Source organism: Vombatus ursinus, unplaced genomic scaffold (genome assembly GCF_900497805.2).
Source record: "Vombatus ursinus unplaced genomic scaffold, bare-nosed wombat genome assembly UNPS02014789.1, whole genome shotgun sequence".
Taxonomy (NCBI): domain Eukaryota; kingdom Metazoa; phylum Chordata; class Mammalia; order Diprotodontia; family Vombatidae; genus Vombatus; species Vombatus ursinus.
The window spans coordinates 19,646,951-19,674,075 of NW_020954567.1; the positions used below are offsets into that span (position 1 = coordinate 19,646,951).

Below are 27,125 nucleotides of genomic sequence, written 5' to 3' on the forward strand. Positions count from 1 at the left end.
AACCTATGGCCCCTTTCTCTGAGCAATGTTTTTAAATCAATAAAATGAAATATATAGGATTACCATGGAAACCAATTATATTGAAGCAAAGATGTATTTTTTTTCCCATGTGAGTTCATGGGCACCCTGAACCAGGTTAAGAACTCAGGTCCTAGACTACTATCTCTGTGTCCTTCACCCAGCCAGTGGGCTTGCTACCTCAAGGAGGAAGGTTTCCAAAACAGTTTTCCCTACTTTGAAGTCAGAGGCCATCATTTTATTTTTTTATGTATACATTTTCCAAGCAGATATGGCATAGTAGCTAGAGAGAAGGACTCAGAGCTGGGAAGAGCTGGGTCTGGGTCCCATCTCTGACACATACTGGCTGTGTGACCCTGGTCAGCTCCCAACTCTCTAAGACTTCTCTGCAAGGGATAGGGAAGGTGCTGACCTACATGAGTAGGTGTTCATTCCCTATCCCATCCTTTTCTCTATCCCTATATTTGCGAAATACTTGGTATGGAGGCTAAAGCCATTGCAGTTGAATTCAACAACCATTTATTATTAAGTCTCTGTTTTCTATAAAGCTCTGTGTCCCCACACCTAAACAGGTGAGGGTTCTTGCTGTTTGGTTTGGTGACCAAATGTTCCAAAGGTAGGAAGTACTCTGTGTACAGCGCTTACTCTTCTATCACAAGGTGCTTTCCGTTCTAGACAGAGTGAGGTGGGAGGTCGGCAGAGTGGGATGAAGAGAAGTTGGGGGAAAGAAATTATAGAGAGTTAGAGGCTCACGGGGCTTCACCCCTCAGTATCCAGTTCCTTTGTGGGAGCAAATTATGCATATTAGGAAGGCCAGTTTACCAGTTGTGGGCTGCAGCCTGAATGCATTAACTCATTCCTTAGGAGTCAGAAAGGGCTAAGCCACTTTACTAAACCACTTGATTTACAAGAAAAGCGGGTCTAGTCCACATAGTACCTGGAACTAGGAGGGACCTCAGTTGATCATCTAATCCTCAAGTAGGACCTAGAGGGTCAAACGTGGCCTCAAGGCCACAGGTTCCCCACCCCTGGATTCTAATCCATCCCCCTGCCTCTAGGAAACATCACACCTCAGCTGGACCAGAGAGTCATCAACTTACTTCTTTAGAGAAATAATCCCTCTTGGTGGCCATTCTATAAGCATTAGAATCAGAAAGGTTCCCACATACCTAGCAGCAAGGTGCAATGACAGTTACCTGGGCTCAAATCCTGGCTGATGCTTACCCCCATGTGCCCTTGGGCAAATTGCTCATTTGTGAAACCTGAGAGTTGAATTGGATGACTGCTAAGGACTCTTCCAACTCTAAATCTGCAATTCTGTGTCTTTTCCCCTCAAGAGCTCTTAGCTTCTTGTTTGTTCCTGGGGTGGGGTAACAAGAGGAAGCAGAAAGAAGGCCTTATTGCCCTGGCATTAGGACTGATGTTGTCTGGCAGTTGACAAAGTCATGGGTCAGTTTACTCTCTGATTCTCTGGCTGACTTTCCAAACCAAACGAAATGAGGAAAACCACAGGTATGTGATAGAGGAAGCTGGAGAGTGGGTGGTTGGTTTCTTCCTGTCATATCCACCCCTAACTGAGTTTCTGGGCTCTAGTGGAAAGTTGTGGGAAGGACCATTAAGAACCTGGCTTCTGTGTGTGTGTGGTGTCATGTAAAACTTCTCTAAATCCAAAGCCCGAGGGCTATGGGTGTCAGTCACCCACAGAGGTGATTGGAGGAATATTGTGAAGGTGGAAATGATTGCTATTGGATGCTCCTGATGATTGTTCTACAATGCTCCTAGTAGGGGCTGGGTTGAGTTACAATAACAGGACTTTCCTAGCAAGCACCGTTCAAAAATGAGGAAGTCTGAGTGTCCTAAAGGGGTGTGTATATGTTAAGGCAAGAGGAGGGTTGTGTCACGGTGACAGGGGCATGGACACGTAAGCTCCCGGGCACTCATGCCATCTGTGGCACTATCCCTTTTGGGCTCCTCGTCACCTTTAACAAACTGCATGGCTTCTATCTGGCCCAGCCTGTTTAGCAAACACCTGGCTTTTAGGGCGGGCTCCAAGTCTGTGTCAGGATTACATCAGGCCCAGGGCCGATACACGGCAGAAGGTAAACAAAGGGAGCTAAGAAGGGAGGGGCCAGTTTGCCAGGTGATGTGAATGGGACTTATTCAGAAAGCTGGGAACTCTAGCTCTTTGGTAGGGGTCCCGTGGCCAGTTCCCCAACCTGTGTTGTGGGCCAATTTTGGGAAGTTCCCAGTCCTCAAAAGAATAAGGAGGAAGAGAACTTTTTGGTCCCTAGAGTCTGAAAGGATTGCCCAGAAAAGAAACCAGTCAGAAAAATTGGAATAATGGAGTAAGGTCTATTAAGAATCTCATACCTTCACTCCATAAAGAACACCCACTTTGCTCTTTCCATCACCTTCCTTTTGGACTTTCAGGTCAGATGTAGACTTCCCTTTATAGCAAGCATTTCTGAAACAGCTACCTATGAATCAATTAGTCAGATGTTGGTTGAGTAGCGACAATGTACTTAGTACTGTTTTGGGTGCTATGGGGGAACAGACAATGAGATATGATCCTTGACCTTAAAGGAGTCTAGTTGGGGGATAAAACATTGGCACATTTCCAAAATGAAAAACCACCCCTGCTTACATTCTACTGAACTAATATTCATATGTGTGCATGAGAAAGGACATTTAAGGTCCTTTGGTCCATTCCCTTCATTTTACATAAGAGGAAACTGAGACCCAGAGAGGTTAAGTTACTTGCCCCAGGTCATAGAGGTGATAAATGACAGACACAGGTTTCAAATTTAAGTTTGGTGACTCCAAGTTTAGAGCTTTCCCCAAAGTACCTATTTTTCTTTTAATTAAAGAGGCTCAGTGATAGTTTAACTCTACCCCTAGTTTATAAGCCCGGGGCTCTAAGCCCTTATCAACGTAGCCTTTTTTACCTTTATCTGTGAAAGGGGCTGTTGTCCAAATTAACAGTGGGGAACTTACCAGTATTCAGTGCTTTCCTGGTTCAACAATCATTTATTATGTGCCTGCTATGGGCATTTCACTGTTCTTGGCATTGACTTGGGAAAGGTACAGGGAAAGAGGTTGGGCCTGGCTGGAAAAAGTAAATGATCTCCTTTGTTAGAGGCAATGAAAGGAAAAGAAAGCACTGTTTTTCTGAGAACAACACTTATTCCTAAAGTCTTAATTACCCGTTTCCAAGATGGTAAGGTGGTTCCCTCAGGCAGGGAACACCTCCCAGGAATGACAATAAGGAGGTGCTTTAACCTGGGAACAAAAATGTGTCTTGGCTTGACTCTAAAAATATTCCCACTTGGGCTCCTACGGATGATCAAAGGAAATGCTGCTTGATTGGCCAGTTATGGAAATAGTGAAAGGTAGGTAGAAACAAGGAGGGGCAGGAGGATTCTTCCGGTTCAATACATGTTACCTACCTTCTTTTTTGTTTAATTTTTTCCCCCATTAACAAGCATTTTTTTTTCCTCTTCTCCCTCAATTTAACAAAAAAGAAGAAAATTCTTGTAACAAATATACCTGGAGCAAAGCAAATTCCTACATTGACTGTGTCCAAAAATGTATGTCTCCTTTTGCAGCTGGATTCCATTACCTCTCTGTCAGGAGGTAGGGAGCACGCTTTATCTTCAGTTCTCTGGAATAGTGGTTTGTCATCAGAGGCCTCACGTCTTTCAAAGATGTTTTCCATTATGTTATTGTATAGTTGTGCTTCTGGCTTATCTCACTTTACTTTGCATAAGTTCATACAGGTTTTCCCACTTTTCTCTGGAATCATCCATGTTATCATTTCTTATTCCGTTATATTTGTGTACCGTGATTTGGTTAGTCATTCTCCAATAGATGGTCACCCTCTTAGTTTACTGTTGTGTACCCTTTTAAGTATAAGGCACAGGACAGAGGAATACAGAGATAAGTAAGAAAATCCTTTGGTCTTAAAGAGATTATAATCTAGTTGGGGAAAGAGTAAATAAAACAAATATACAGTATAAAACTACAGTATGTAGTAATGAAATGAGTTATGATTGGGGCTATTAAATATGTACTAAATATGTTGTGTATGTTAGATATATTATATATACATATATACATGTGTATGGGTATATTATATCTACATATACATACACACGCGCACGCACGCATGTACACACACACATACCACATATATATGTGTGTGTCAAAATTATTTTGGGAACTCCAAGAGGGGAGAGATTACATGATACAGAGGGAGAGATTCCATGATGTTCTATGATGTAGAGGGATCCCCAGGAGGTGATATTTGAGCGAGGTCTTGAATGATTTAGGATTTAGAGTGAACAGCTTGAACAAAGTCAGAGGGGAGGGTGGGGGAGAGTCAAGGATGTGTTCCAGGAATGGTGACTAATCCAACTTAGATGGAATGTAGACCATGTGGGAACTAGTACGGATAGACCTGGAAGGGCTGGCTAAGAACAGGGCATAAAGGTCTATGAATGCCAAACTAAGGGGTCTCTTTATTTGGTAAGCAATAGGAGACATTGAAGGTTTTTGATCGGGGGACTATTCTGATCAGATCTGGATATTAGGGAGATGAATGGGCATTAGTAGATAGGACGGTTTAGAAGGTGGTACGATAATTGGAGCTGGGAAGAGCAGTTAAGATGTTGCTGTAGTGGTCTGTGAGAGGTCTTAGTAGCCCACTGCTATTGTAGTCCAAGGTGATGACGGCCTGAAGTAGGATTAGAGAACTGTAGTGGTTAAGATGATGAGATGATGGAAGGACTGGAATTAGGGTGGTAGCTATATAAATGGAGAGAAGCGGGTGGATTTGGGGGATGTTGTTAAGGCAGAAATGACGAGAAGTGGCTGGCTGGGTGGGGTGACAAGTTCAGGATGATTCCAAGGTTGAGTATGTGGGTGACTGGAAGGGTGGTGGTACCCTTAATGGGAAAAGAAAAGTTAGGAAGATGAGAAGGTTTGGGGACAAATATGACGAGCGCCATTCTGAATAGGTTGAGTTTAGATAGGATATCCAATTGAAAATGTCCACTAGGCAGTTGGTGATTCAGGACTGTAGTTGGGGAGACACATTAGGGCTGCCGAGATCCAGGAGTCTTCAACATAGAGGGAACAAGGATAAGAACCGGACCTATGATGTCATTAGTATAGGGAATTCTCAGATGAGGAAACTCCCAATACCAATGCAAGTCAACACCTTTTCTGCAATGTTCAGAGTTGCCTGGAGTACTGGGAGTTCTCTGAATACTAGAGTGCCCAGGGTCACACAACCAATATGGGTCAGAGGAGGAATTTGAACTGAGGTCCTCTTTGTTCTGAGGCCCTTCTAAGCTCTGAAAAGGAATTCAGAGCAGCATGGGAAGACTTTTATGATCTGATACAAAGTAATCAGAACCAGGAAAACAGTAGATACAATGACTACTATAGTGTGAATGGAAAAAAAAAACCCAACCACAAAAAGAAACTGAATGCTGTGTAACAATAATGACCAAGCCTGACCCTGCAGATAGTATAAAATGCATTTCCTTCCCTTCTGTGAGGATGTGGGGGGCTATGGGTATGGAACAATGCATATACTATCAGACTCAGTTAATGGGTTGGTCAGTTTTGCAGAACTGATTTTTTCTCTTTTTCATTTTTGTTAACAATGGATGGCTCTCTGGGGAGGGAGTAGGGTAGGGATAGATTTGGAAATGAAAGATGTGAAAACAAAAGCTATCAATACTTTTTTTTAAGACTAGTGGAGGCAGAAGGGGATGAAGTTAAGAATATAGTCAGAAGGATGCCTTTCTTCCTGAAAGACAAGAGTAAAGGAATAGAGGGATTTTGAGAACAGAGATTTTTATGTGTGGACATTAGTGAGGGAAGATAAGGGAGGCTGGGTTGGATATTGTTGATTTCAGTAAAGTAGACAAAGTTATGGTGGAATCCTGGGGATGAAGGGAAGAGGACTTGGAGGTTGGGGCCACTGACTACTTTTCAAACTTGTGGCCCTTTACCGTCATTCAAACTTTATTCCTGGTGGGAGGAGGTCATTTGCCTCTTAATAGGAGATTCTGCTGACTGCCTGGCCACAGGTCCAGGTTGGATAGCAGAGGAAATGCCAGGTTGAACATCGAGCTCTTTAACTGGATTTTGAAGATGTTGTCTACTGGGCAGGGCTGGAGCCCAGGAGAGTGGGAAGATGGGTACAGCTTGTGTTCTGTGCCTCATACCATGAGCAGTGGACCCCATAGGAAGGGTAGAGTGAGCAATGTCCCTGACCTCCCCTCAGGAGGAGGCCCCTTCCCAGCTGCTCCCCTAGCACAGTTCACCCCTCCCTGGCTCTCATGCCCTCTGCCATGTGCTCTCCCTAGCTTCCCACATGCTCTCATGTCTTCTTTTGAGGGAACAGCGGCATCAACAGGAGCCAGAGTACCTACCTGACCCTCTGGCAAGGTATCCTTGAGGTTTTCCTCTCATATTAAGAGGGCATAGGGTGTATAAGTCACTGTTGGATAGGCACATGGTTGGAAACCATGTATCTGTATCATTACTTCTTTGTTTCTTGGATTTCACCCCCTATGGGCACCAAATTGGGCTCTTCTTTTGCTCCCTTACTTCAATTGTTGAATGACTGCCCTCTTTGTGCATTGGTTCCTGGTAATACTCTACCTGAGTCCCTAGCAGCCAGGTAGAGAGAAACTGAGTTCTTAATTCTGGCTTTCCCAGGGCAGGGAGCAATGCTGGAATAGTTAAGACTCCTCAGAGGGAAGGTTTCTAGCTTTCTCAGTGAAGTGTAGGGGTGACCTGTACATGGTGGTGGTGGTGTGTGTGTGTGTTTGTGTGTATGTATGTATGTATGTTTGTGTATGTGTGTTTGTATGTATGTTTGTGTAAGTGTGTGTGTGTGTGTTTAAGGAGGAAGCAGATATGGTTTAGCATCATGGAATTTTGCCTGGTCTACTCCGTAGAGATTGCACAACTCTGATAAGGAATGGAAGCCAGCACCTAGCTTTGCCAAACCAAGTGCGTCACAGAATGTTAGACTGACTGAAAACAGTCCTGGATTCAAGGGGAAAGGACTGTGGTTCCAATCTCCCCTCTGTCCATTCTTGCCTTTGTTATCTTGAGGAAGTCACTTCACTTAGCTGGCACTGCTTCTTCATCTATCAAATAAGGAGGTTGGACTGTGTGGACTCAGATTCCTTCCAGCTCTAAAGTTTTGATCCTGTAACCTTGAGAACCTGGGTTCTAGCTCTGCCTGTGGGGTCTTAGACAAATAGATCTACCTCTCTCAGGCTTTATTTCCTCATCTGGAAAATGGGAATACTAAGCCTTGCTCTTATTTCCTGCACAAAGTTGTCAGGATGGAATGAGATAGTCTTTGTGAAGATGTTTTATAAATTGTAAAATCATGTAAATGCAAAATGGTGAAGAGTGTTGAGGTGGTGGTGGTAGAATGGGATGCCAGAGTCCAGAGGGATGCTAAATCATGGGTGTTGTGTGTGTTTACTTTCAGTTTTTTAAAGCCTTCTCAAACAGCTCTTCCACTGGAACAGATTTCACAGGTATGTATCTGTGTCCTCTTCTTAGGTCTGACTGACCTGTTCAACATTCCCAACGTTCTCTCCTGGCTCCCCTATACCTTCCCCTACTCCCATCACATCACTGTCTTTCTTTGTGGTGATGGGAGGGCATAGCTCCTGGGAACCTGGAGGGTTGTCCTTTGAAAAATTCCCTTAGGAGAGTTTCAGTCAGGGTGAGAGGGAGGAGGTCAAAGATCAAATTCTCACCAGCCTGGAGGAGGTGTCCTTTCTAGACAGCATGGCACTCACTGGTAGGGGGAGCTATACCTGAAGAGGTGCTGGAGTTTTTGTGTCATCCTTAGGCATAAGAAGGGACAGAGCTCTATGGCTAGGATAAGTTTGTGGTACTCAAATGGAAAACCATCAAAGAGCATCCTTTAAGTAAGAAGGACCTTTCTCCCCAAAGAAAGGCATAATTTTCTTGATTTTGAGCGGGGAATCATTGCTCACTGCTCTTCTTACTTTCTAAGGAATGGGTTGAGGTTCCTTGGAGACTCAGGGGTCTCTTTATCTGGCTTAGGTCTCTGATCCACATCATAGAGGTTTAGGCCGTAGTGGCCTAAGTCAAAGGCTCTGTGGCTCTACATATGCTCCATCCCAATCAGGGGCAATAGTGAAGGTCACAGCCAGCCTAGTTAGCCAGAGAATTCTGGGGGTTTCTAAATGTAGCAAGGAGCCATTGCTTAATACAAACTCCCTTCAGTCAATCAGTCAACAAGTCCATTAATTGTCCACTGGGCATCAGTATTCTAGGGGCTGAGGATATAAAGATAGAAGTGAAACAGCCCCTGTCCTCAGGAAACTTACATTCCATTGGGTGAGACAGTATTTACATAAATATGTTTATATAAAATATGTAGAGTAAATTTGGGGAAGGGTTGGCACTGAAAGATGGGAGGATCAGGAAAGATTTCATGTCAAGCAGGGGTTATTAACCTTTTTTTTGTATCATGGACCCCTTTGGTAGTCTGGTAGAGCCTCTAGAACCCTTCTCAGAATGTTTTAAATGTATGAAATAAAATGACAAAGGAAGCCAATTATGCTAAAATGTAGTTATCAAAGGATTTTTAAAACCTAGTTCCCAGACCTCGAACTTAGAACCCCTGATGTAGAAGGTATCATTCCACAAGAGTTAACAAGGAAGCAAGGGATTCCAAGAGACCAGGGTGAAGAGGGAGTGCATTCCAGGCATGAGATGCACAGCCATTGCAAAGGTATAGAGATGGGAGATGGTGTGTTGTTTGTGAAGAACAGGAAGAAGGCCAAACTGGCTAGACCAGAGCATGCAGGCAGGGAAGTAAATGTGTCATAAGGTTGGGAAGTTAGGTTGGGAAGGGTTTCCCTGATCTCCGCTACTGAGGACAGGTGTTCAGGAGCTCATTTCTCTCACTGTCCAATTCCTCCTGCAGTAGCTGGGAAAAGTGTTGAAGAGCTTCAGACATCGCTCATCGATGCCCTGGAGACACATAGTGGTGGGCCGTGGCCCCAGTCTTGTCCCACGTTGGCACCAATCAGGTATTTGGGGTCTGAAGGCTGATGCTATCTTGTTCACAAAGACAAAGGTGTAAGGGGTGAGGAGATGGCTCGAGGCAGGGCAGGTGGAGCTGATTGGTCACTCCTGTTGTCTCCCCCAGGCTGGGCCTCCTCCCACAAGGCAGGCACACATTTACCCACCTCTGACTGATCTTTTTCTGCCTCTTGTCCTGTAAATATAGACATTCACCAGAACCTCGACTTTGGCTGCCACTGTTGTCTTAGTCAGCAGCTGCTATGTAGGAATTCCCCAGGAATTTTTTTTAACTGGCCCCACCCCTCACAAATAGAATCAAGGGCCTCTGTTAATGTCAACTGGCCAAATGCTGTTCTAGCTGAGAAGTCTTGGGAGGTGGGGAGAGTAGGCCACACCACAGACAGACTGACCTTTGGTAGGGGTGGGCTAAAGGGAGAAGACAGTTGTGATGTCCACAGATTTCAGTAGTTATTCACTTCTTGGTATGTCTTTGGTAGGTCTTATTGTATATTTAACAAGTTTTCTCACATGATTCATTCATTTATCCATCCATCTATTCATTCAACAAATATCTGTAAAATGAAAGATGACTTCCAAGGTTCCTTCAAGTGCTAAATCCTGAGAGTCTATTTTTTAAAGGCCTACTATGTGCTGAGCATTGCGCTAGGGTATGGGAGAGATACAGCATAAATAATCTTGGATCTAGAACATTTATTTGTTCAGGCATGGGAAGAGGGAGTTGGCATAGAGCAATACCCTTGAAGAACAAAGAAAAAGAGAATATCTCTGCACTGTTCCTTGAAAGGAAGCGCTTAGTAGGGGCTCAATAAATGTTTGTTGGCTGACTGTTGATTGTTTTGAGAGGGGTAGGCCTCAAGGTTCATCGCATGGTACCAACTCTCCTTTATAGTCACCAATGAGCCCTCTCCGATAGTCAGACTGGTTTCATTGATGGACTATCTTATAGGAAAATGGGTGGTATATCTAGCTTGCCTGGGGTTTTCCAAAGGGATGGTAGGATCAGGGCTTGGTCCAGGGGTGATTGAGATAGGTTACTGTGCTTATCTCTGTGGGCCTCTGGAAAATAGAGCCAAGTCTGCTAGGGGGAGGGGAAGATACAATATAAATGATCTAGGATCCAGGAAATTTATTTGGTCAGGAAAGGGAAGAGGGAATTGGCATCGATATTCAGGATTGATGGAGACTCGGCAGACCCATTCTGAGCTGGCAGGAGGGAACTGCCTATTTCCTCAACTGCATACTTATTTATGACTTGCCAGCACCTTATACTCATTAATTACTAGTTCCTTATAGCTCTCCTCTGGGAGAACTTTGGGTTGTTTTTCCAAGTTTTACAAGGAAGAGAACCCAGAGATCCAGTGATAGATCTGCCCTGGGTGTGGGTGATAGAACCCAAGATTAGAACCAACATGTCCTGAGGATTCTTATAACTGGGTTGTTGTCTTTTTTTCCAGGAAACTGCCTGTGTTCTCCCATAGCTAATTTGATTAAATCTAACAAGGATTCATTAGGTACCTACTATATGTCAAACACTGGGGGTGCAAAGATAAAAATAAAACATCTCTCAAAAGCTTATATTCTACTGGAATGAATACAAAATATATAGAAAATCAGTACAAAGTAGTATAGGGACAGGAGGGAAGAACTAACTTTTGAGGGAATCAGGAAAGGCCTTTTGTCATAAGAGCCCCAGAGATGAGACTGGAAGGGACATAGCGGAGGTGAGGATCCAGGTTTTTTACTTCCACAAATCCAGGAAATTTATTTTTTTTCTCCATGTTGTATATACACACATCTATTCTCCCCAACCCCATCCCAACACACACACTCATACATTTTCAGTTCCGAGGGCTCCTAAAAACCTCTCTCCTGTGAGCTGGGAGAAGGTCTGTCGACAAAAAGTCAAACCTGTAGACCCACCTGCTTAGTCATCCCTTTAAAGAGTATTTTGTGGGGGGCAGCGAGGTGGCGCAGTGGATAGAGCACTGGCCCTGAAGTCAGGAGGACCTGAGTTCAAATCCGGCCTCAGACCAAACACTTGACACTTACTAGCTGTGTGACCCTGGGCAAGTCACTTAACCCCAATTGCCTTAAAAAAACAAAAAAACAAAAAAAAAGAGTATTTTGTGGGTGTTAGATATCGGTAGGGAAAAAGGTTAACTGCCTCCTGGAGAAGACCTTGGGGAATGAGTGGATTAGGAAGAGTAGAGTTCAGTAGTACCTACTGTTCTGCTAGTTTGTGTGGGGTTGAAATGAAATTACTTTGGATGTGGCATCCTCTTGAGTAGAATACAAGAGGGTGGAGGCTGATTCATTTTTGACCATAACAACAATGCCTTGGCTGTTTGTTGTTCAGTCATTTCAGTTGTGTCCAATTCTTCATGACCCCATTTGGGGTTTCCTTGGCTGAGATATTGGAGTAGTTTGCCATTTCCTTCTCTAGTTTGTTTTACAGATGGGGAAACTGAGGCAAACAAGGTGAAGTGACTTGCCCAGGATCACACAGCTAATACATGTCTGAGGCCAGATTTGAACTTACAAAGATGAGTCTTCCTGACTTCAGGCCCAGCACCTCTACCCACTGTGCCACATAGTTTAGTTGCCTCAAGTTAGTATATGTTAGTTGGTGCTCATATTCCTTAAACTAACTTGAATTGAACCTCTCAGGTTCCAGCTTTGAGATAAGATCCCATTTTCCATCCCCTGGGCACCTTATTGAGAGGAGTGGCTCTAACCCCTTCTGACATTTTCCTCTTCCTCTTACACAATCCATGTGTTTGCCAGGATTGCTCTAGGCTAACATGGTCAGCATCTTAAATATGCTGGTACTATTCAGATTGTTAATTATAAATTATTTTAAATAAGGTATCTTATGAAATCAGTTGTCTTCTAAGTCAAATCTATTTTGCTTAAAAGTTTGTATTAACATTTCCAGCTTTTTTCTATGACTGGCTCTTTTCTTCCCCCAGTGATCAGTTTTTTGTCTGATTTTCCATTTTGTCTTCTATTCTGTGTCGTCATCTGCAAAATGAAGTTGGACCAGATGAAATCCCTTCTGGGTTTGACATTCCATGATTCCTCTTTTTAATGGTCGTAAGAGGATCAGATATCAAGTTCCTTTGATACCTTTTGCATCAGGTCTCTGTGCCAATCAATAAGTCAATAAACATTTATTAGATACCTACTGTATGCCAGACATTGTGCTAAGTGCTAAGGATACAAAAAAAAAAAGAGGCAAAAGATAATTCCTGCCCTCCAGGAGCTTACAGTCTAATGTGTCTGGTTCTTTCTCTACTCCTATTGTTGTTAAGCCAGAGAATTCTCATTTCAGGCCTCTGGGCAGCCACATTTTTCTCCCAAACAAGCTAGATCTGTCATATTACTGAGTGCACAGCATGCCCCACTCAGTGGGATCTGGTCACAAAACAGACACTCTGGAGAGCAGATATCCTTCCATTTCCCCCGAATCCCAAATTCTGACTGAATGAACTAATTGTTCTTCTCACTGCTTTTGTATCTCCTTCTTGTATCCAATTTCTTTTCCTTTGAACCGTCCTCCCCCTGATTTACAAGCATTTGCTTTCTCTCTCTCCCATATCCACCCTGGAAAAGAAAAACAAAAACAAACCCCTTATAATAAATATTCATAGTCAAGCAAAACAAATTTCTGCATTGACCATGCCTGAAAATGCATGCTTCATTCTGCCCCCTGAGTCTACCCCCTCTCTATCAGGAGGTAGGTAGCGTGTTTCATCATCAGTCATCTGGAGGCTCTAAAAAGGCTGAATTCTTGACTCTCAAAAAGAAGGTTGAGGGGACCTAATGAAGGAGCGATGTTACATAATCAGGGCCAACCAGAGTAAGGGCTCAACACTCTCCCAATGAGGACCAAAATGCCCATTTTTCCTTTTCCCCTATTGATGTCTATAGGTGACTGGTGGCCAAGTGGTTAGAGCACTGGGCCGGGAGTCAGGAAGACCTGAGTTCAAATCTGGTCTCAGACACTAACCTGTGTGACCCTGGACAAATCTGTCTCAGTTTCCTCAACTGTAAAATAGCACATACCTAACAGGGTTGTTGTGAGGATCAAATGAGATAATATTAGGAAAAAGTGCTTAAAGCACAGTAGGCACATAGCCCTTCCCTTCCCCATGCTTTAAAAGCCTGGAATGAGCAGGCAAAGTATGCTTCTGGCAGGGCCCTTGGGGAGGATTATTAGGGAGGTTTTTACTGCCATTCTCTGAGTCCTGTGTCATCATCATTGTCTCATACACTCATGGGGAGTCAGCTGTTCTTTGGACTGGAGTAATGGCACCTCTTTCCAGTGGGTACAACCAGTGTTATCTCTTACAGGTTGGAGGAGATCGACAATTTCTTCTTGAGAAACAGTGATGAATACCTGGCCCTGATCTTTGAGAAGGAAAACTCCTATTTGGGTAGAGAGGTAAGCCACCTGGAGCTCCCTGGAGAGCAAGGTTAAAGTTTAGATGGCGGAGTTGTTGCCATTTGGGATGGGGGTAGGGGGTGGAGGGGGTGGGGTTTGATCTGCCAGCTTCTTTCACTATAGAGACACCTGCTGGAGGAGATAGGTATTATATGTGCTGCTGGCCACCAGTTACCTTGTGATCTCTCTCTATGTTGCAGAATCATAGAAAAGGAATTAATTTTAAAAAGCAGCTATCCCAGTGCCCTCTTTTTATAGATGAGGAAACTGAGGCCCAGTGATGTGACTTGCTTAAGGTCTCAGAGAAGACAAGTGGTGCAGCTGGGACTAGAATCCAAGGCTTCAGTTTTTTTGTTTTTGTTTTTTGGACCAGACCTGTGATTTCATTAGTATTAGGGAATTCCTGGTGAAGAAATTTCTTCTACCAATGCAGACTGGCGCCTGACCTACATCTTAGAGCCTTAGACAATGCCTGGAAATATGAAGGGGAGAGGAACGGGGTCAAGTACCTTGCCAAAGGTCATATGGTCAGTAGAAAGAATTGAACTTAGGTCTTCCTGCAAAGGCCAACTCTCTTATATACCAGTGGTATATTAGACTCAAATACAAATGGATCCCTGTGGGCTGAATATTGGCTCAGAAAACCTTAAATTAAAATGATCAATATTGTATTTTTATTTTATTTCATTATTTATTTTGTTGAACATTTCTCAATTACATTTTAATCTGGTTCAGCAGAGTGTGCCGAAAAAAAGGAGTTTGACACCTCATTAATATACCTTGTCTGCCTCTCGCAAATTTTTTCATCATATTATGCTTTTCTCTCTCTCTCTCTCTCTCTCTCTCTCTCTCTCTCTCACACACACACACACACACACACACACACACACACACACACACACACACTCTGTATAGCCCTTGTTATTCATGAACTAATTTAATTCAAAGGTAGATTGTGCCGGTGCCTGGGTGAGATTTCCAGGTCTGCCCTAGGAGAGCCCCAGAGAAACAGGAGAAAGGGGGAAAGGGGACTGTGCTGTGGCACACAGAGATTGTTGTTGTTGTTGTTATTGTTGTCTGACCTTCATTCTTGAAGAGGACTGTGACATCAGGAAAGTGATGCCATGACATGCAAGTGAATTGGCACAGTGGAAAGAGTGACAGATTTAGAATCTGAAGAATTGGGTTCAGTTCGTGGCTTGGCACTTATTACCTGTGTGATCTTTACTTGGATGGTCCTCAGTTTCTTTATCTGTAAAATGAGGAGGATGACCTCAGAGGTGCCTTCTACATCTAAAGCTCTGATCCTGTAATTGTTGATACTAAGGGAGCCCCTCACTGAAAACTTGCAGTTGGAAAGTTCAATGCAGTCCCTGTACTGGGTGGGCTGAACTGAGGAAGATGACCCTGAAGGTGTGGGGGCAGGAGGGATGGGGAGAAGGACTTACAGGCACCTATTCTCACCCAAAGGTGAGAAGCCAATGGCCCCAGACCCTGGGTCTTTGTCTATTATTGTCCCCTAGACCCTTGATGTGACAGTAGGAAAGGCAGTGACCACAGGAAATGATTGTAGGGTGGGTCAAAGGGCCCTGCCTTTAAAGGTCCCCCCCCCCAGTTTTCAAATGAGTAGGAGTCTATGGGTTTCCTAGTTGGTGTTCTTCATGGCAGTGGCCATGAAGTGAAGGGCTGAGAAGCTTTACCCCAGGTTAATTACAACCAGAGTCTGGTTTGGAGTCAGAGGACCTGAGTTCAAATCATGATACCTGTGTGACCAAAGCTCATTCTGGGCCTCAGTTTCCCCTTTTGTAAAATGAGAGGCTTAGACTAGATGGTTTCTGAGGTCCCATCTAGCTCTAAAACTGTGATTCAGTCATCCAGAGAGCATTGGAGCCAGAGACTGACTGTCCCCCAGCTCATTCTGTCCAATGCCTGTCCCTTCAACAAATCCATTGATTTTTGCAGGTGGAGCTGGACCTATCTCAGTATCAAGGCATCAAAGTGCGCAGGGTCGTGGATGTACAGGATGATATAGTAAAGAAATTTGCTGTCACTGCCTTCCCTTCCTGCTACCTACTGACCAGAAATGGCTCCAAGTCCAGGGTCTCTGTGTGAGTACTTTCTCAGCGCATGCCTCATCTCCTCTATCAGCTCTGTCTCTGCCCCCTTGTCTTGCACAGAGAAGGCACCGACAACCAGTTGTCCCAAGGACCCTGGTTCCCTTCTGTTGTACTCTGCAGAGGTGTTCCAGCCCATTGCAACTTTGAAGCTCATCCCCAACCATGATGCTAGTGGGCAGATACATTGGCAGGCTTACTAGCTTGGCAGGGGACCAAATGTGCCTGACCCTCCCTCCCTTTGGTTTCCTAATTGCAGAAAAGTTCATTAGAAATCAGACAATAGCCAGTTCCAAAAAGCTGGCAGAGAACAATGAGCCCAGCGGCTGGGCCCCTCTGGCAGTCCCCACTGCTGAATAGCACGTTAAATATGGGCCAGAGGGTGCCCTCCCCCCCCCCCCCCCCCCCCGTGGATGATGGATGTCAGCCATATAAGAAAGAGCATGGAAGGGCAGGGAGACAAAAGCTTGGGTTTCAGGTTGCTTCTGGAAGTGATCTGGGGTAGGGTGGGGGGTGAGTGGTGCCATCCCATTCCTCTGCAGGGGGGTAAGGGGTAAGTTAGCTCTTTCCCTGAGACCCTGTTACCCCTGACTGAGTCTGCTCTTTCATCTCCTAGGTAGACCTAGCTGGTGGCGTTTGCAGTGAGAAAGGATGGCATGAGTGGCAGAGAGGGGACGGAAGGGGGTTTAGCATTCTGGGCTGGCTCAGATGATGCCAGCTCTGGCAGAGAGCAGTGTCATTGTTTCCTTGCTATAGAGTTAGTGGAGGGGAAAATTGCTTGTGACGATGCCATCTCCCAGCCATCTGCTCATCGATAAACATCGGGTCGTGAAAGCAGGGTGGAAAGTGATGGCTTCTCGATGCCAGATCCCCTGCCACTGTTCCTCACTCTCAATTTCTCTCTTGGGTGGGGGAAAGCTGTCCTTTTGCCTTCTTCCTGGTTTCCTCTCCCTCCCGAGGTAGGTGAGTAGCCAGGGAATTTATACCTCTAGTGTCCCTGAAGCCCTAGTCTGAGCCTTAGCATCTGTCTGCTGTGACCAATAGTCACACAAGTAATCTGACGCTGTTAAGGTGAGGTTAGTCTACAGGTATAAAATGGGAAAATGATCCTTCCACAACCTACCTCACAGGTTCCAAATCTTTAAACACTACAGAAACTTGAGATCTTTCTTACTTGGGCAGAGGCAGAAATCACTCGGTAACAATTGTCCTCGAGGGAAGTACATACATTTGTGTGTGTTAGTTCAGTCTGTGAATGTGTCCATTTTATCAAAAACACCCACTCACACACAAAAATATAGTCCTAGACAACAGAGCAGAAGGGAAGAGGGACAGTCTGCAATTAAGAGGATACACTGTTGCATGTAGTGTTCAAGGTGGTCACTGTATCAAGTGTTTTTGTTTAACTGTTAAAAGAAAGGTTTCACTTTGAAGGGACATGGAGATAGACATAATTCCAGAAATGACTATGATATAAAAATAAAAGATATCAATAAAACTTTTTTTTTCAAGTTTAAAAGCACTCAGCTTAGGGGCAGTTAAATGGTGCAGTGGATAGAGCAACAGCCCTGGAGTCAAGAGGACCTGAGTTCAAATCTGGCCTCAGACACTTGACGCTTACTAGCTGTGTGACCCTGGGCGAGTCACTTAACCCCATTGCCTAGCCAAAAGAAAGAAAGAAACAAACAAACAAAAACCAAACCCAACCCAACCACCATCCAGCTCAGTAATAGTAATAATAATGATAGTAATAATAGCTTGCACTTATATAGTGCTTAAAGGTTAGCAAAGCAATTTACAAGTATTATCTTACTTGATTTTCTCTACAGCCTGTGAAATAGGTGCTATAAATATCCCTCTCACACAAATGAAAGAGCGTTGGGGCTGAAGTCAGAGTGCCAGAGTTCAAATCCTACCTTGGATGCTTATTACTAGTGTGATGCTGGACAAGTCACTTATCTTCCCCCAGTTTCTTCAGGAGGGAGTTGGACATCTAGTCTAGGGGTGGGGTGGCTCTCTAGGTCTTCAAGTGTGGCTCTTTGATTGAATCCAAACTTCACAGAACAAATCCCTTTAATAGAAGGATTTGTTCTATAAAACTTGGGCTCAGTCAAAAGGCCACACTTGAGGACCTAGAAGGCTTAGGTCTCATTAGGGGCTGGATCAGTTTCCCTGTAGAGGTCTTTCCATCCCTGAAGAGGGCCCTGCCTGAGTAGATTCTCTAAAGTAGCACCTTCTAACCAGATTAGCACCTGTCTTTTGCAAGATGGAAAACAGTTTATAGCCCTTCTGGGTACCTAGCTGCTTTTTGAAATGGAACATGGAAGATTCCAGTCAGGTAGTTTTTCTATAAAGGAATAAGGATGGAATATAAAGATATTCTTTTCTTGAACTCTCCCAGAGCTTAGTTAGACAGATACTTGAAAATTTTACTGTTTCTTAAAGAAAAATCTCCACATGTTGGATTCTCCCATTTCCCATTCTTTGCAATGAATCTGGGGCCAGAGACTCCCTTTTGCTGCTTCTGTCTGAGGTGAGAAGATCAGAATTTTAGCAGAATGGTTTGGGTTACCTCCTCCCAGCCCCACTGACTTCCTATTCACTCATGTTCTTCTCTATCTCTCTCCCTTAACAGGCTAATGGAATCCAGAGCTCTTTATAGCACTTACTTACAGAAGTTACCTGGAGTGGGCAAAAGGACTCTTACCCCGACGGTCAACCCAACCCTAACGGTCAACCCAACCACAGCAGAATGGATACCACGTCCTGTAGACCAGTAAGGATGCTTGTGCTCTATAATGATCAGCGACTCCATTTCCCACTCTTGACTCTTCTGGGTGTGTGGGGAGTGGTAGTAAGGAATGTGAGCAGAACCATTGAGTTGGAAGGGATTTTAGGAGTTATCGAGTCCAGAGTCCCACCTAGTAGTGGATGTTGGTGAAGGACTTCCTGTTGTCAGGTACAAGCCAAACCAATTGTCCCTCCTAACTCTGAGCTTCTGTCAGTATTCCTAATGGATGGATAAACCAACCAGCTTCAGAACTGGAATGCTACGGAGAAGATTAGCATGGTTCCTGCATATAAGGATCATGTGTAAATTCATGAAACAGTCTATGATTGTGGCTGCCAAAATGATACTCCTAAAACATCTGCCTCACAGTCACTCCTTAAACTTTAAAAGACCAAAAATTTTCACCCTGGTATTTAATGCCCTCCACAGTTTGGTTCCCACTAAGCTTTTCCATCTTACTTCTCTCTTCATACGCTCTCTGTTCCACTCAGATTGGCCTGTTTTGCTCTTCCCCATGCACAGCATTTCATCCTTCCTCTCCTTTCTCTAATTTCACTCCTGTTTGCAGATATCCTCCATATAACTGTCTCTGTGTGTATTGGGAATGTGCTCCCTGCCTCACTGAATCAATAACTTCCTTCAACAACAGTGGAGCTCTTATGAGGCAGCTAGATGGTGCCATAGTGCATAGAGCTTTAGATCTGGAGTCAGGAAGACCTGAGTTCAAAGCCAACCTCAGACACTTACTAGCTATATGACCCTGGGCAAGTCATTAGTCCTGTTTGCCTCAGTTTCTTCATCTTTAAAATGAGCTGAAGAAGGAAATGGCAACTCACTCTAGTATTTTTGCCAAGAGAACCCCCAAATAGGTCACAAAGAATCAGACACATCTGAAAAACAACTTAACAACAAATCTGTAATTATATTTTATCTTCCCAGTAAAATGTTAGCTCTTCAAGGGCAGGCTTGGCTTGTTGGGTTATTGTTATTATTTTAAATTTTACATTTTTTAAAACTCCTCAGCAAGCACCTTACCCCATAGTAGGCAATATATAGTATAATAATATACATTATAATAGAATACATAATATAAGAATATAATATAAACTATATTATATAACACATAGTAGGCAATATACTTAATACATGTTTATTTACTTTTCTTTTTATTACTTTACTTTCTCTAATTAATTTGTTGACTAGCACTTTAATTTGTTGAATTCACTGATGGGGACCAGGATTCATTTTCAAGGTAGCCTGCTTTTTCACTGGGCATCTCCCATGACTAGAAAGTCTTTCCTTACTTGGAGGCTGGATAGCTTTTGCTTTTATTCTTATTGTAAACCACCTGCTAGTCCCAGTTGTGTAGATATGTTCTGGAAAATGGAACTGTGAGCATCTGGACAGCAAGCCTACTATCCCTGCTCTAGGTCCCAAATGATGTGGAAATTTTCCAAATTTTCAGCATGCAGGAGGATTCAAGTGACTTCTTATGGGTAGTTGAGGAAAGGAAACAGGTCTCTAGGAGTAATAGAAGCAAACGTATAATGTTCATTTATTTTATTTAAAAATTTTAAATTAAATTTTTAAAAAATTAATATTTTGTTTTTATATTACCTTCATTTCCAAACATATTCCTTTCCCCTTCCCTACCCTTTGTTGCAAGCTATTCCTTGTAACAAAGAATAAAAAAAAAAGTGGGGAGGGCAGGGGGACAGTATTGAGGTGGAGGCAACTTAGGAAAACTCACCCACCCTGCTGTCATTTGACAGCATATGTGATATTCCATACCTGTAGGCCACACCCCCCACCTCTGCAAAGAAGGAAAGGAGGTACATTCTCATATTACTTCTTCCAGCATTTAGTTCCAATTGTTTTTTCTTGTTCTTTCCATTTACACTGTTGTGGTCCGTGTATATATTGTTTTCTAGGAACTTCTTCATTTTGCATCAGTTCATTTAAGTCTTTTCATTCTTCTCCATAGTTATCATGTCATTCATGTACCACAGTTTGTTTAACCATTCCCCAATCAATGGCCATCTGCTTTGTTTCCATTTCTTTGCTATTGTAAAAAAAAAAATGGTGCTAAGAATATTTTGGTATAGATGAGACCTTTCTTTTCTTCTTTTTTAATCACTGATTGTCCATTGATTTTAGAAAGGATTGAAAGTCCCAGTGATTCAAAGTCCACTTTGAAAATGGAAAGTGAAGATAACAAAGATCTCATTAACAAAGAGATTGAAAGGTGTGGGCAGTGTGGTGTTTGTTGCCTAAAGCAAGACATTGAAAGCGGCAGTTATGTAAATGTAAGCTTCTGGTTTAGCAGTAAACCTAAGCAGATAAGTAAGTGCCCTAGGGAAGAAACTGCCCTGGAGAGGGAAAAAAAATACCTAATGAATGTGTCAGGCTTTATTTGCTTCCAGCTAACCTGTGAGGTAGAAGAGTAAGTAGTATTTACTCCCATTTTATAGGATGCTATATTTAGAGCTGGAAAGGACCTTAGAAATGGTACAACATTTCAGAGCTGAGGAAGCTGAGGCCAAGAGGGGCTAAATGACTTCCTAAGGTTTGGGTTTGAACACAGGTCTTTTGACTCTATCCAGTGCTTTTTACATTTTATCCCATTGCCTTGCATTGAGGAAATGGAGGACCAGGGAGGTTAACTTAACCTTAAGCAGTTAAGACCCTGGGTCTTCCTTGCCCAGGGCCATGTAGATTAATAGTGAAAGAATTAGGATTAGAACTCAAATCCTGAGGAGGATGGTCACTGTTAGTGACAGTTCAGAAGTTCCTAGACAGAAAGGTTCAACTTTGAGGAAGCCTTGTTGACATTAGAATGGGTGACTTGAAATTCCCCTTAATTCATCCTGGGGCTGATTCAGGCCTTCTATGTTTACTGTTTAAACACAGCAGACACTCACTTAGGCAAACATTAAGTACACAAGAAGTGTTTGAATGGATTCCTGGATGAATGCAGCCCCAGGACATCCAGTCACCCGCCTCAGAGAGAATCTTTCCCCTGATAGACAGCTTTCCCAGACCCCAAAAGGGCAAAAGAGGCATAGAAGAGGAGAGAAGCTCAGGGAAGCTGTTGGTTCCCTCCCAGATGTGGGTGGCTACCTAGCAAGAATAACCCATTGGCTGGGAAAGGGTCAGAGGTAAGAGTAGAGCCAGCTTCCATGTTAGAATTGGCTTTCAAAGTTCCTAGCATCTATGAATGGAACCTCCTAGGGATGGCCAGCCCCAAAGACCTCTAAAAAAGGTTCAGGTCCCAGAACGTGATTGATGAGGTGACCCAGTAGATAGAGCTACTAGATGAGGAGTTAAGAAGACCTGAGTTCAAATCTGGCCTTATTAGTCATGTGATACTTGGCAAATCACTTGATCTTTATCTGTCTTAGTTTCCTCATCCATAAAATGGGGATAATAATGGCACCAACCTTTTAGGGTTGTTATATTTATAAAGCTTGAAGTAGTGGATTTCCACGCGGCTTCCCTCATAACACCTCTAAGTGTGGGAAAGGAGAGTCCCTAGGAGAAAGAGTAGGGGTCCCTCTTTGCCCTTAGCCCAAGGAGAATTCAGCCCAGCAACAAGATGACTTTTGATTAGGCAGCTAGATGGCTTGCAGTGGTTAGAGCGATAGACTTGGAGTCAGGAAGAGCTGAATTTGAATCCTGCCTTAGACACTTCCTTAGCTGTCTAGTTACTTAACCTCTCTCAGCCTCAGTTTCCTCTTCTGTTAAAGGGGAGGAGCACCTACCTTATAGATGGTTTGCAAGGATCAAGTGATATTCTTGTATCAAAGGCTACAAGACATTGTAAAAGGCTTTGCAAACCTTAAAGCAATCTTTAAATGTTAGCTATTATTATTATTATATGAAGAAACCCTATAGGGTTCCCTGGGGACCTTAGTGACCAGTCCAATCTCCTGTTTCACAGATGAGGAACTCTAGAGAGGGGTGGAGTGACTTGCCCAGGGTCATTCAGCTAGTGTCTGAGGCTACGATGAAAATCCATGGTTTCTCTGACCATGGATTATTTACATTGGCCCCAGGTGGGACAATCAGAAAACAAAGACTTTCCCCTTTCTTCTAACTCAATCCCTTCCCCTGCAGATCCCAGGTTGTCCCTCCCCATTGTCAATGCCACCTTTCTCTCCTTCCTGTCCTTGTCCCCAGTTCCAAGATATATATGACTGATCTGGAGTCTGCTCTCCACTACATCCTTCACATAGAGGTGGGCAAGTTCAAAGTCCTGGAGGGAGAGCGTCTGACAGCTTTGAAAAACTTTGTGTCAGTCCTGGCCAAGGTAAGTTGGGCCCGAGGCCTTCATCCCCCAAGTTAACTCCTCCTTAACTGATTAATTAGGGCCTGCTTCTTCCGTTCACTGCCTGTCACTACCGGCTCATGCAGTCATCCTGAGGCTCTTCCGTGCCTGGGTATGTCTGAGGATCCCTCCTGAATGGGTTGGGGAAGCTAGGCATTTCCCTGATGACCCTAGAAACTGCCTAGTGAGGTGGCATCCTGTGAACTTGGCCATTGTGTTGGAGGCTGTCCAATTGTCCAGCTACTTACCTTAGAGTCTTAACCTGAAAGCTACCTGCCTACCACCCAGGCACCTCTCTGTTCTTAGATTGGGGTGTATGAGGTGCTACTGAGTGACAGAGGGACAAAAGAGATCTCTAGCTTGTCAGAGAACCCCTCTTTCCTCCCAGATCCTGGCCAGAATAGAATCAAAGAATTTTAGAGCTGGAGGAGAATGTGAAATATTTGTAAATAATTTGTGCAGTATTATAGATGATGAACCTGAGTCTCAGAGCTCAGTGACTCCTTGCTCAAGGTGGCAGGTAGTAAAGCTGGGATGTGAACCCAGACACGCTCATTCAAAACCCTGAATTTTCCCCTTAAACCATACTGCCTCCACAAACCCCTGCTGTATAAACCACTCAGTTCCCATCCTTGTCCCCAGATGCAAGATCTATATCTGTGTCTGTGTGTATGTCCATATCTATCTATCTAGCTGATCTGGAGTTTACACTCCATCACATCCTTCAGGTAAAAGTGGGGAAGTTGAAAGTCCTGCAATAAAGACCACCTGCATTCACATTTATGTAACATTATTATATATAATATTTATAAAAGGTTTACAATGCATTTTCTTCACAACAACCTTGTGAAGTAAAGAGTTTCAGGCATTTTATCCCCATTTTACATATTAGAAAACTGAGACTCTGAGAGTCAGTGTGACTTGCCAGCAGAATTCGAACCTAGCTCCTCTGACTCTGACAGTGTTTGTTCCACTACACCATGTTTACTATCAATGCTCCTTTTTTTTTTTTAAATCAATATAAGTTCCTTGGAATTTCTAGGCAAGAGTATAGCCCCAGAATCTTGGTGGTGTCCTTCTCTGGCTCCACAGGCTGAGTGCTGACTCTGCTTCTACCATCCTTGGCATTTTCTCCCTGTCTCAAGAACAGCAGCCAAAACCTCACTACTTAAAACCCAAGGCACCTGCCACTAAGTGCTGCTGAGTCAGGTGTGGGCTTTGGATAAAAGGGCTGGCTGAATGCTGAATCAGCTGCTCTGGGCATTCCAGCATGCCAACCAAAGGAGCATAATCCAGCTCTCTGAGCCACCCCACCATCCAGGCATGACTGCCTGCCTCCCTGAGGCTTACGCTGCCTTGCTCTATATCCTAAGGGTCACCCCTCCAAACTTCCCCCCAGTCGAAAAGATACAGGCATCTGCTTCCTCCCAGGCCCCCAGTCCCCTCAGGCTTATTCACTGTCCAGGTTTCATCCCAGCTCCTGGGGTAGGGGGTGGCCCAGATCCAATCATCTTTTTGAGTCCTAGAACCCTGCCCAGGGTGATGCTGGGAGCATTCTGAAGGAAACTCAGGCCTGGTAAGTAACTTGCCAAAAACTAAACTGCTGGTTCTAGCCAGAGTAGCCTTTGGCATCTCGGTGAGGTCACTGTAGCTTCTTGGCCTAGCTCTGAAATGGAATGGGAGAACTGGCAGCCTCCAAGGCCCAGAGACTTTGTGCTGCTGGGGCAGGGCTGGAGAGGAGCTTGAGAGGTCATCTGAGACATTCTCCTGCCTTCTGCAGAGGACAGAGCATGTAATGGAGTTTCCAGACCTCCACATGAGTCCATTTGGCTGTTTCCTGGACCTAATCCCTTCTGTTCTCAGAACCCTCAGGAAAGCCATCATTGTCTAAATCCCTTATGCTGTACCCCGGGTTAATCTCTTGCTCCCAGGTCATATGTTTGAGCATAAGGTGGATAGGCCCCGGTATGTGTGAGGAAAGGAGGAGGCAGCAATTAAGTGACCTAAGGAGTTCTATTAATTTCCTAGGTAAGCCCCCAACCAGGTATATAGGAGAGATAGGTGAAGACATAGTGACCTTCCTGCTGTGGTTTAATCAAATCAAAGAGTATTTCCCAAGTACTTCCTTGCTCCAGGCGCTATTTAAACCCTGGGGATACAAAGAAAAAAATTAACAACAAACAAACCAGTCCATGTCTTCAAGGCATTTACCATCCAAGGGAGACATCAAACACACACAAACCAATATGTACATACATATATGCATATGTATATAAGGACAAATGCAGACATGTCTGTATGCACACATGTATGTTTATGCATGTGTGTGATTGTATGTTTTGGGGTACATGTTGTCTAAAGCTCAAATGACACACACCTTGGGCAGGAGGCAGGCTTAGCCTTGTGTACCTGCACATGCAGAGTAGATGTCTATCTACTTGCTGGTGGGTGGGGCAGAGCTAAGCCTGCCTTCTGCCCAAGTTGTGTGTCATTTGGACTAAGCCTTGGAGGAAGTCATGGATTTGAAGAAGAGTCAGAGGTTAGGAGGGAGAGCATTCCAGGCACGAGGAGAAGCCTTAGCAATAAGTACCGGTACTTAGTGCAATCTCAGGCACATAGTTATCACTTAAAAAATGTCTGTTGATGACTGATCAGAAGTGGCAGTAGGCGGAAGTGATTGGCCAGTCAGTGGAGAGAGGTTGGATTGTGTTGGCTCATTGGCAACAGGAACCCAATAGGATTCTTAACAGTCTCCAGTGGAGACCCCATGAGGCTCCAATCCTTCTTCTCTTTGGGTAGGGAGCTCTAAGCTGAACTAGCCTGTCGATTTAGTTTTCTAGTAAAATGTACTCCTTTACTCCCTCAGTCTCTCACTACTAGCCTCACTGTCCCAGAGAAGAAGGTTTCTGCTGGTTTCTCTTCTGCTTGGCTTCTGAAGCTCCATGTGTCTTCCTACTCCAGCTGTGTATCTCAACAACTTGTTTAGACAGGATGCTTTTAGGGTCTTTACAAGTTGTCATTCCAGTCCTGGCCACTAGGTTGCATGCTATCACCAGGAATTCACTGTTGGTTTTTTTCCTCTATGATATCTGCTTCTTAAGAAAGGGGTAAAGTACCAAGTCAATGTAAAGAAAGGGGGAAGGTCAGAAAGAATTATGGACCTCCAAGCAATGGTCTACCCATTAATTTAGATTTGTAAGCCCACTGAGAGCCCCAGTGTTGGTTAACAGGAAATGTGTGTCAAAGGAGAATAGTTTCTAGCAGCCCCTGACCCCTGACTCTTGGGCTGCTGTCCAGCCTAAGATTTGCTCAAGATATTTACTGGATCTGTCTTGAAGGATCTTTTTTCACTGGCCCTTTGATTTCCTCTGTGTATGGAGCTCCTGGTATAGGGACCCCACCTTTACCAATGCTGTGCAACTTTAGAGAATGCCCTGGCTCTGAAGAGGTTAAATACCTTACATACAGCCAAGTTTGTTTCAGAGGCAGGATTGGAACCCAGGTCTTCCAGACTCTCGGGGCAGCTGTATGTACTGCTCCAAGCTGGTTCTCCTTGAGGGATTAGATTTGTCTAACAGCTATCGGTGTTTCTGTTTCATTCCCATCTATAGCTCCCACTTCCTTCGTAACTTTCTCTCTCCTCTGTTTTTTTTTTCCCCAGCCTTCCCTGTGTCACCTTAAATACTTTGATTCCATCTGCCTGCCTATCTCTCTGCCTTTCTTGGCTTCTTCCACTGCATTTTCTCTTCTTGTGACTGAGTTTGTAGCACACGCACACACTCTCTCTCTCACACACACACACACACGCACACACTCACACACTCTTACCCTCTCCCCCAAGTGCTTGTGGTTTTAGAGTGCTGATACTAATCAGATTTGAGTTGACTTATTGGCATAGTAGCTTTTCATGTTCCTCAGAGACTCTTTAGAGTTAAGATCAAGATTTGGAGATTGGCTACAGGCCCTCCCATGGCAACCATTAGAATACAAAGGAAAAGGCCCTTTCTCCTAACCAGTCAGTCAAGAGTCAGATAACTATGCAGAAAGTCCTTTTTCCTAAGAAGGACAGTCTGCCTGTGAATCCCCCACAACCCTATCTAGGAGTCAGAAACTTTCAGCCTTTCCTTCTAGCAAACCTTGGGGCGGGGAGGGAGAAGGAAGGAGAAGGAGTAGATTTGCCTAAGCCAAGAGGTGCCTGATCCACTAGAGGTGAGGCCAGAGCATCCGGCTCTGACAGTTCCTCACTGCTTAGTTTCATTCTTCGCCTTCCCTCCTTCCCTATCAGTCTCCCAACATAAAACAGCTTTTCTC

The 27,125-nt window shown here is 44.0% G+C and overlaps 1 protein-coding gene and 1 non-coding gene across 3 annotated transcripts in view; both read left to right on the top strand.

Annotated features, from left to right (window-relative positions):
• QSOX1 (quiescin sulfhydryl oxidase 1) overlaps positions 1-27,125 on the top strand; it is a 54,489-nt gene that overhangs the window by 17,742 nt on the left and 9,622 nt on the right. The window contains exons 3-8 of one of the 2 annotated variants that reach the window (XM_027868420.1): positions 7,541-7,589; positions 9,020-9,122; positions 13,492-13,582; positions 15,545-15,690; positions 18,332-18,472; positions 22,667-22,796. In XM_027868420.1, coding sequence (XP_027724221.1) covers positions 7,541-7,589; positions 9,020-9,122; positions 13,492-13,582; positions 15,545-15,690; positions 18,332-18,472; positions 22,667-22,796 — 660 coding nt within the window. Of the gene's footprint in view, positions 1-7,540; positions 7,590-9,016; positions 9,123-13,491; positions 13,583-15,544; positions 15,691-18,331; positions 18,473-22,666; positions 22,797-27,125 lie in introns of both variants that reach the window. The other variant, XM_027868419.1, reaches the window with a different exon arrangement.
• LOC114047723 lies at positions 18,713-18,817 on the top strand. The gene has a single exon (XR_003569652.1). It is a non-coding gene; the product is annotated as a U6 spliceosomal RNA (small nuclear RNA).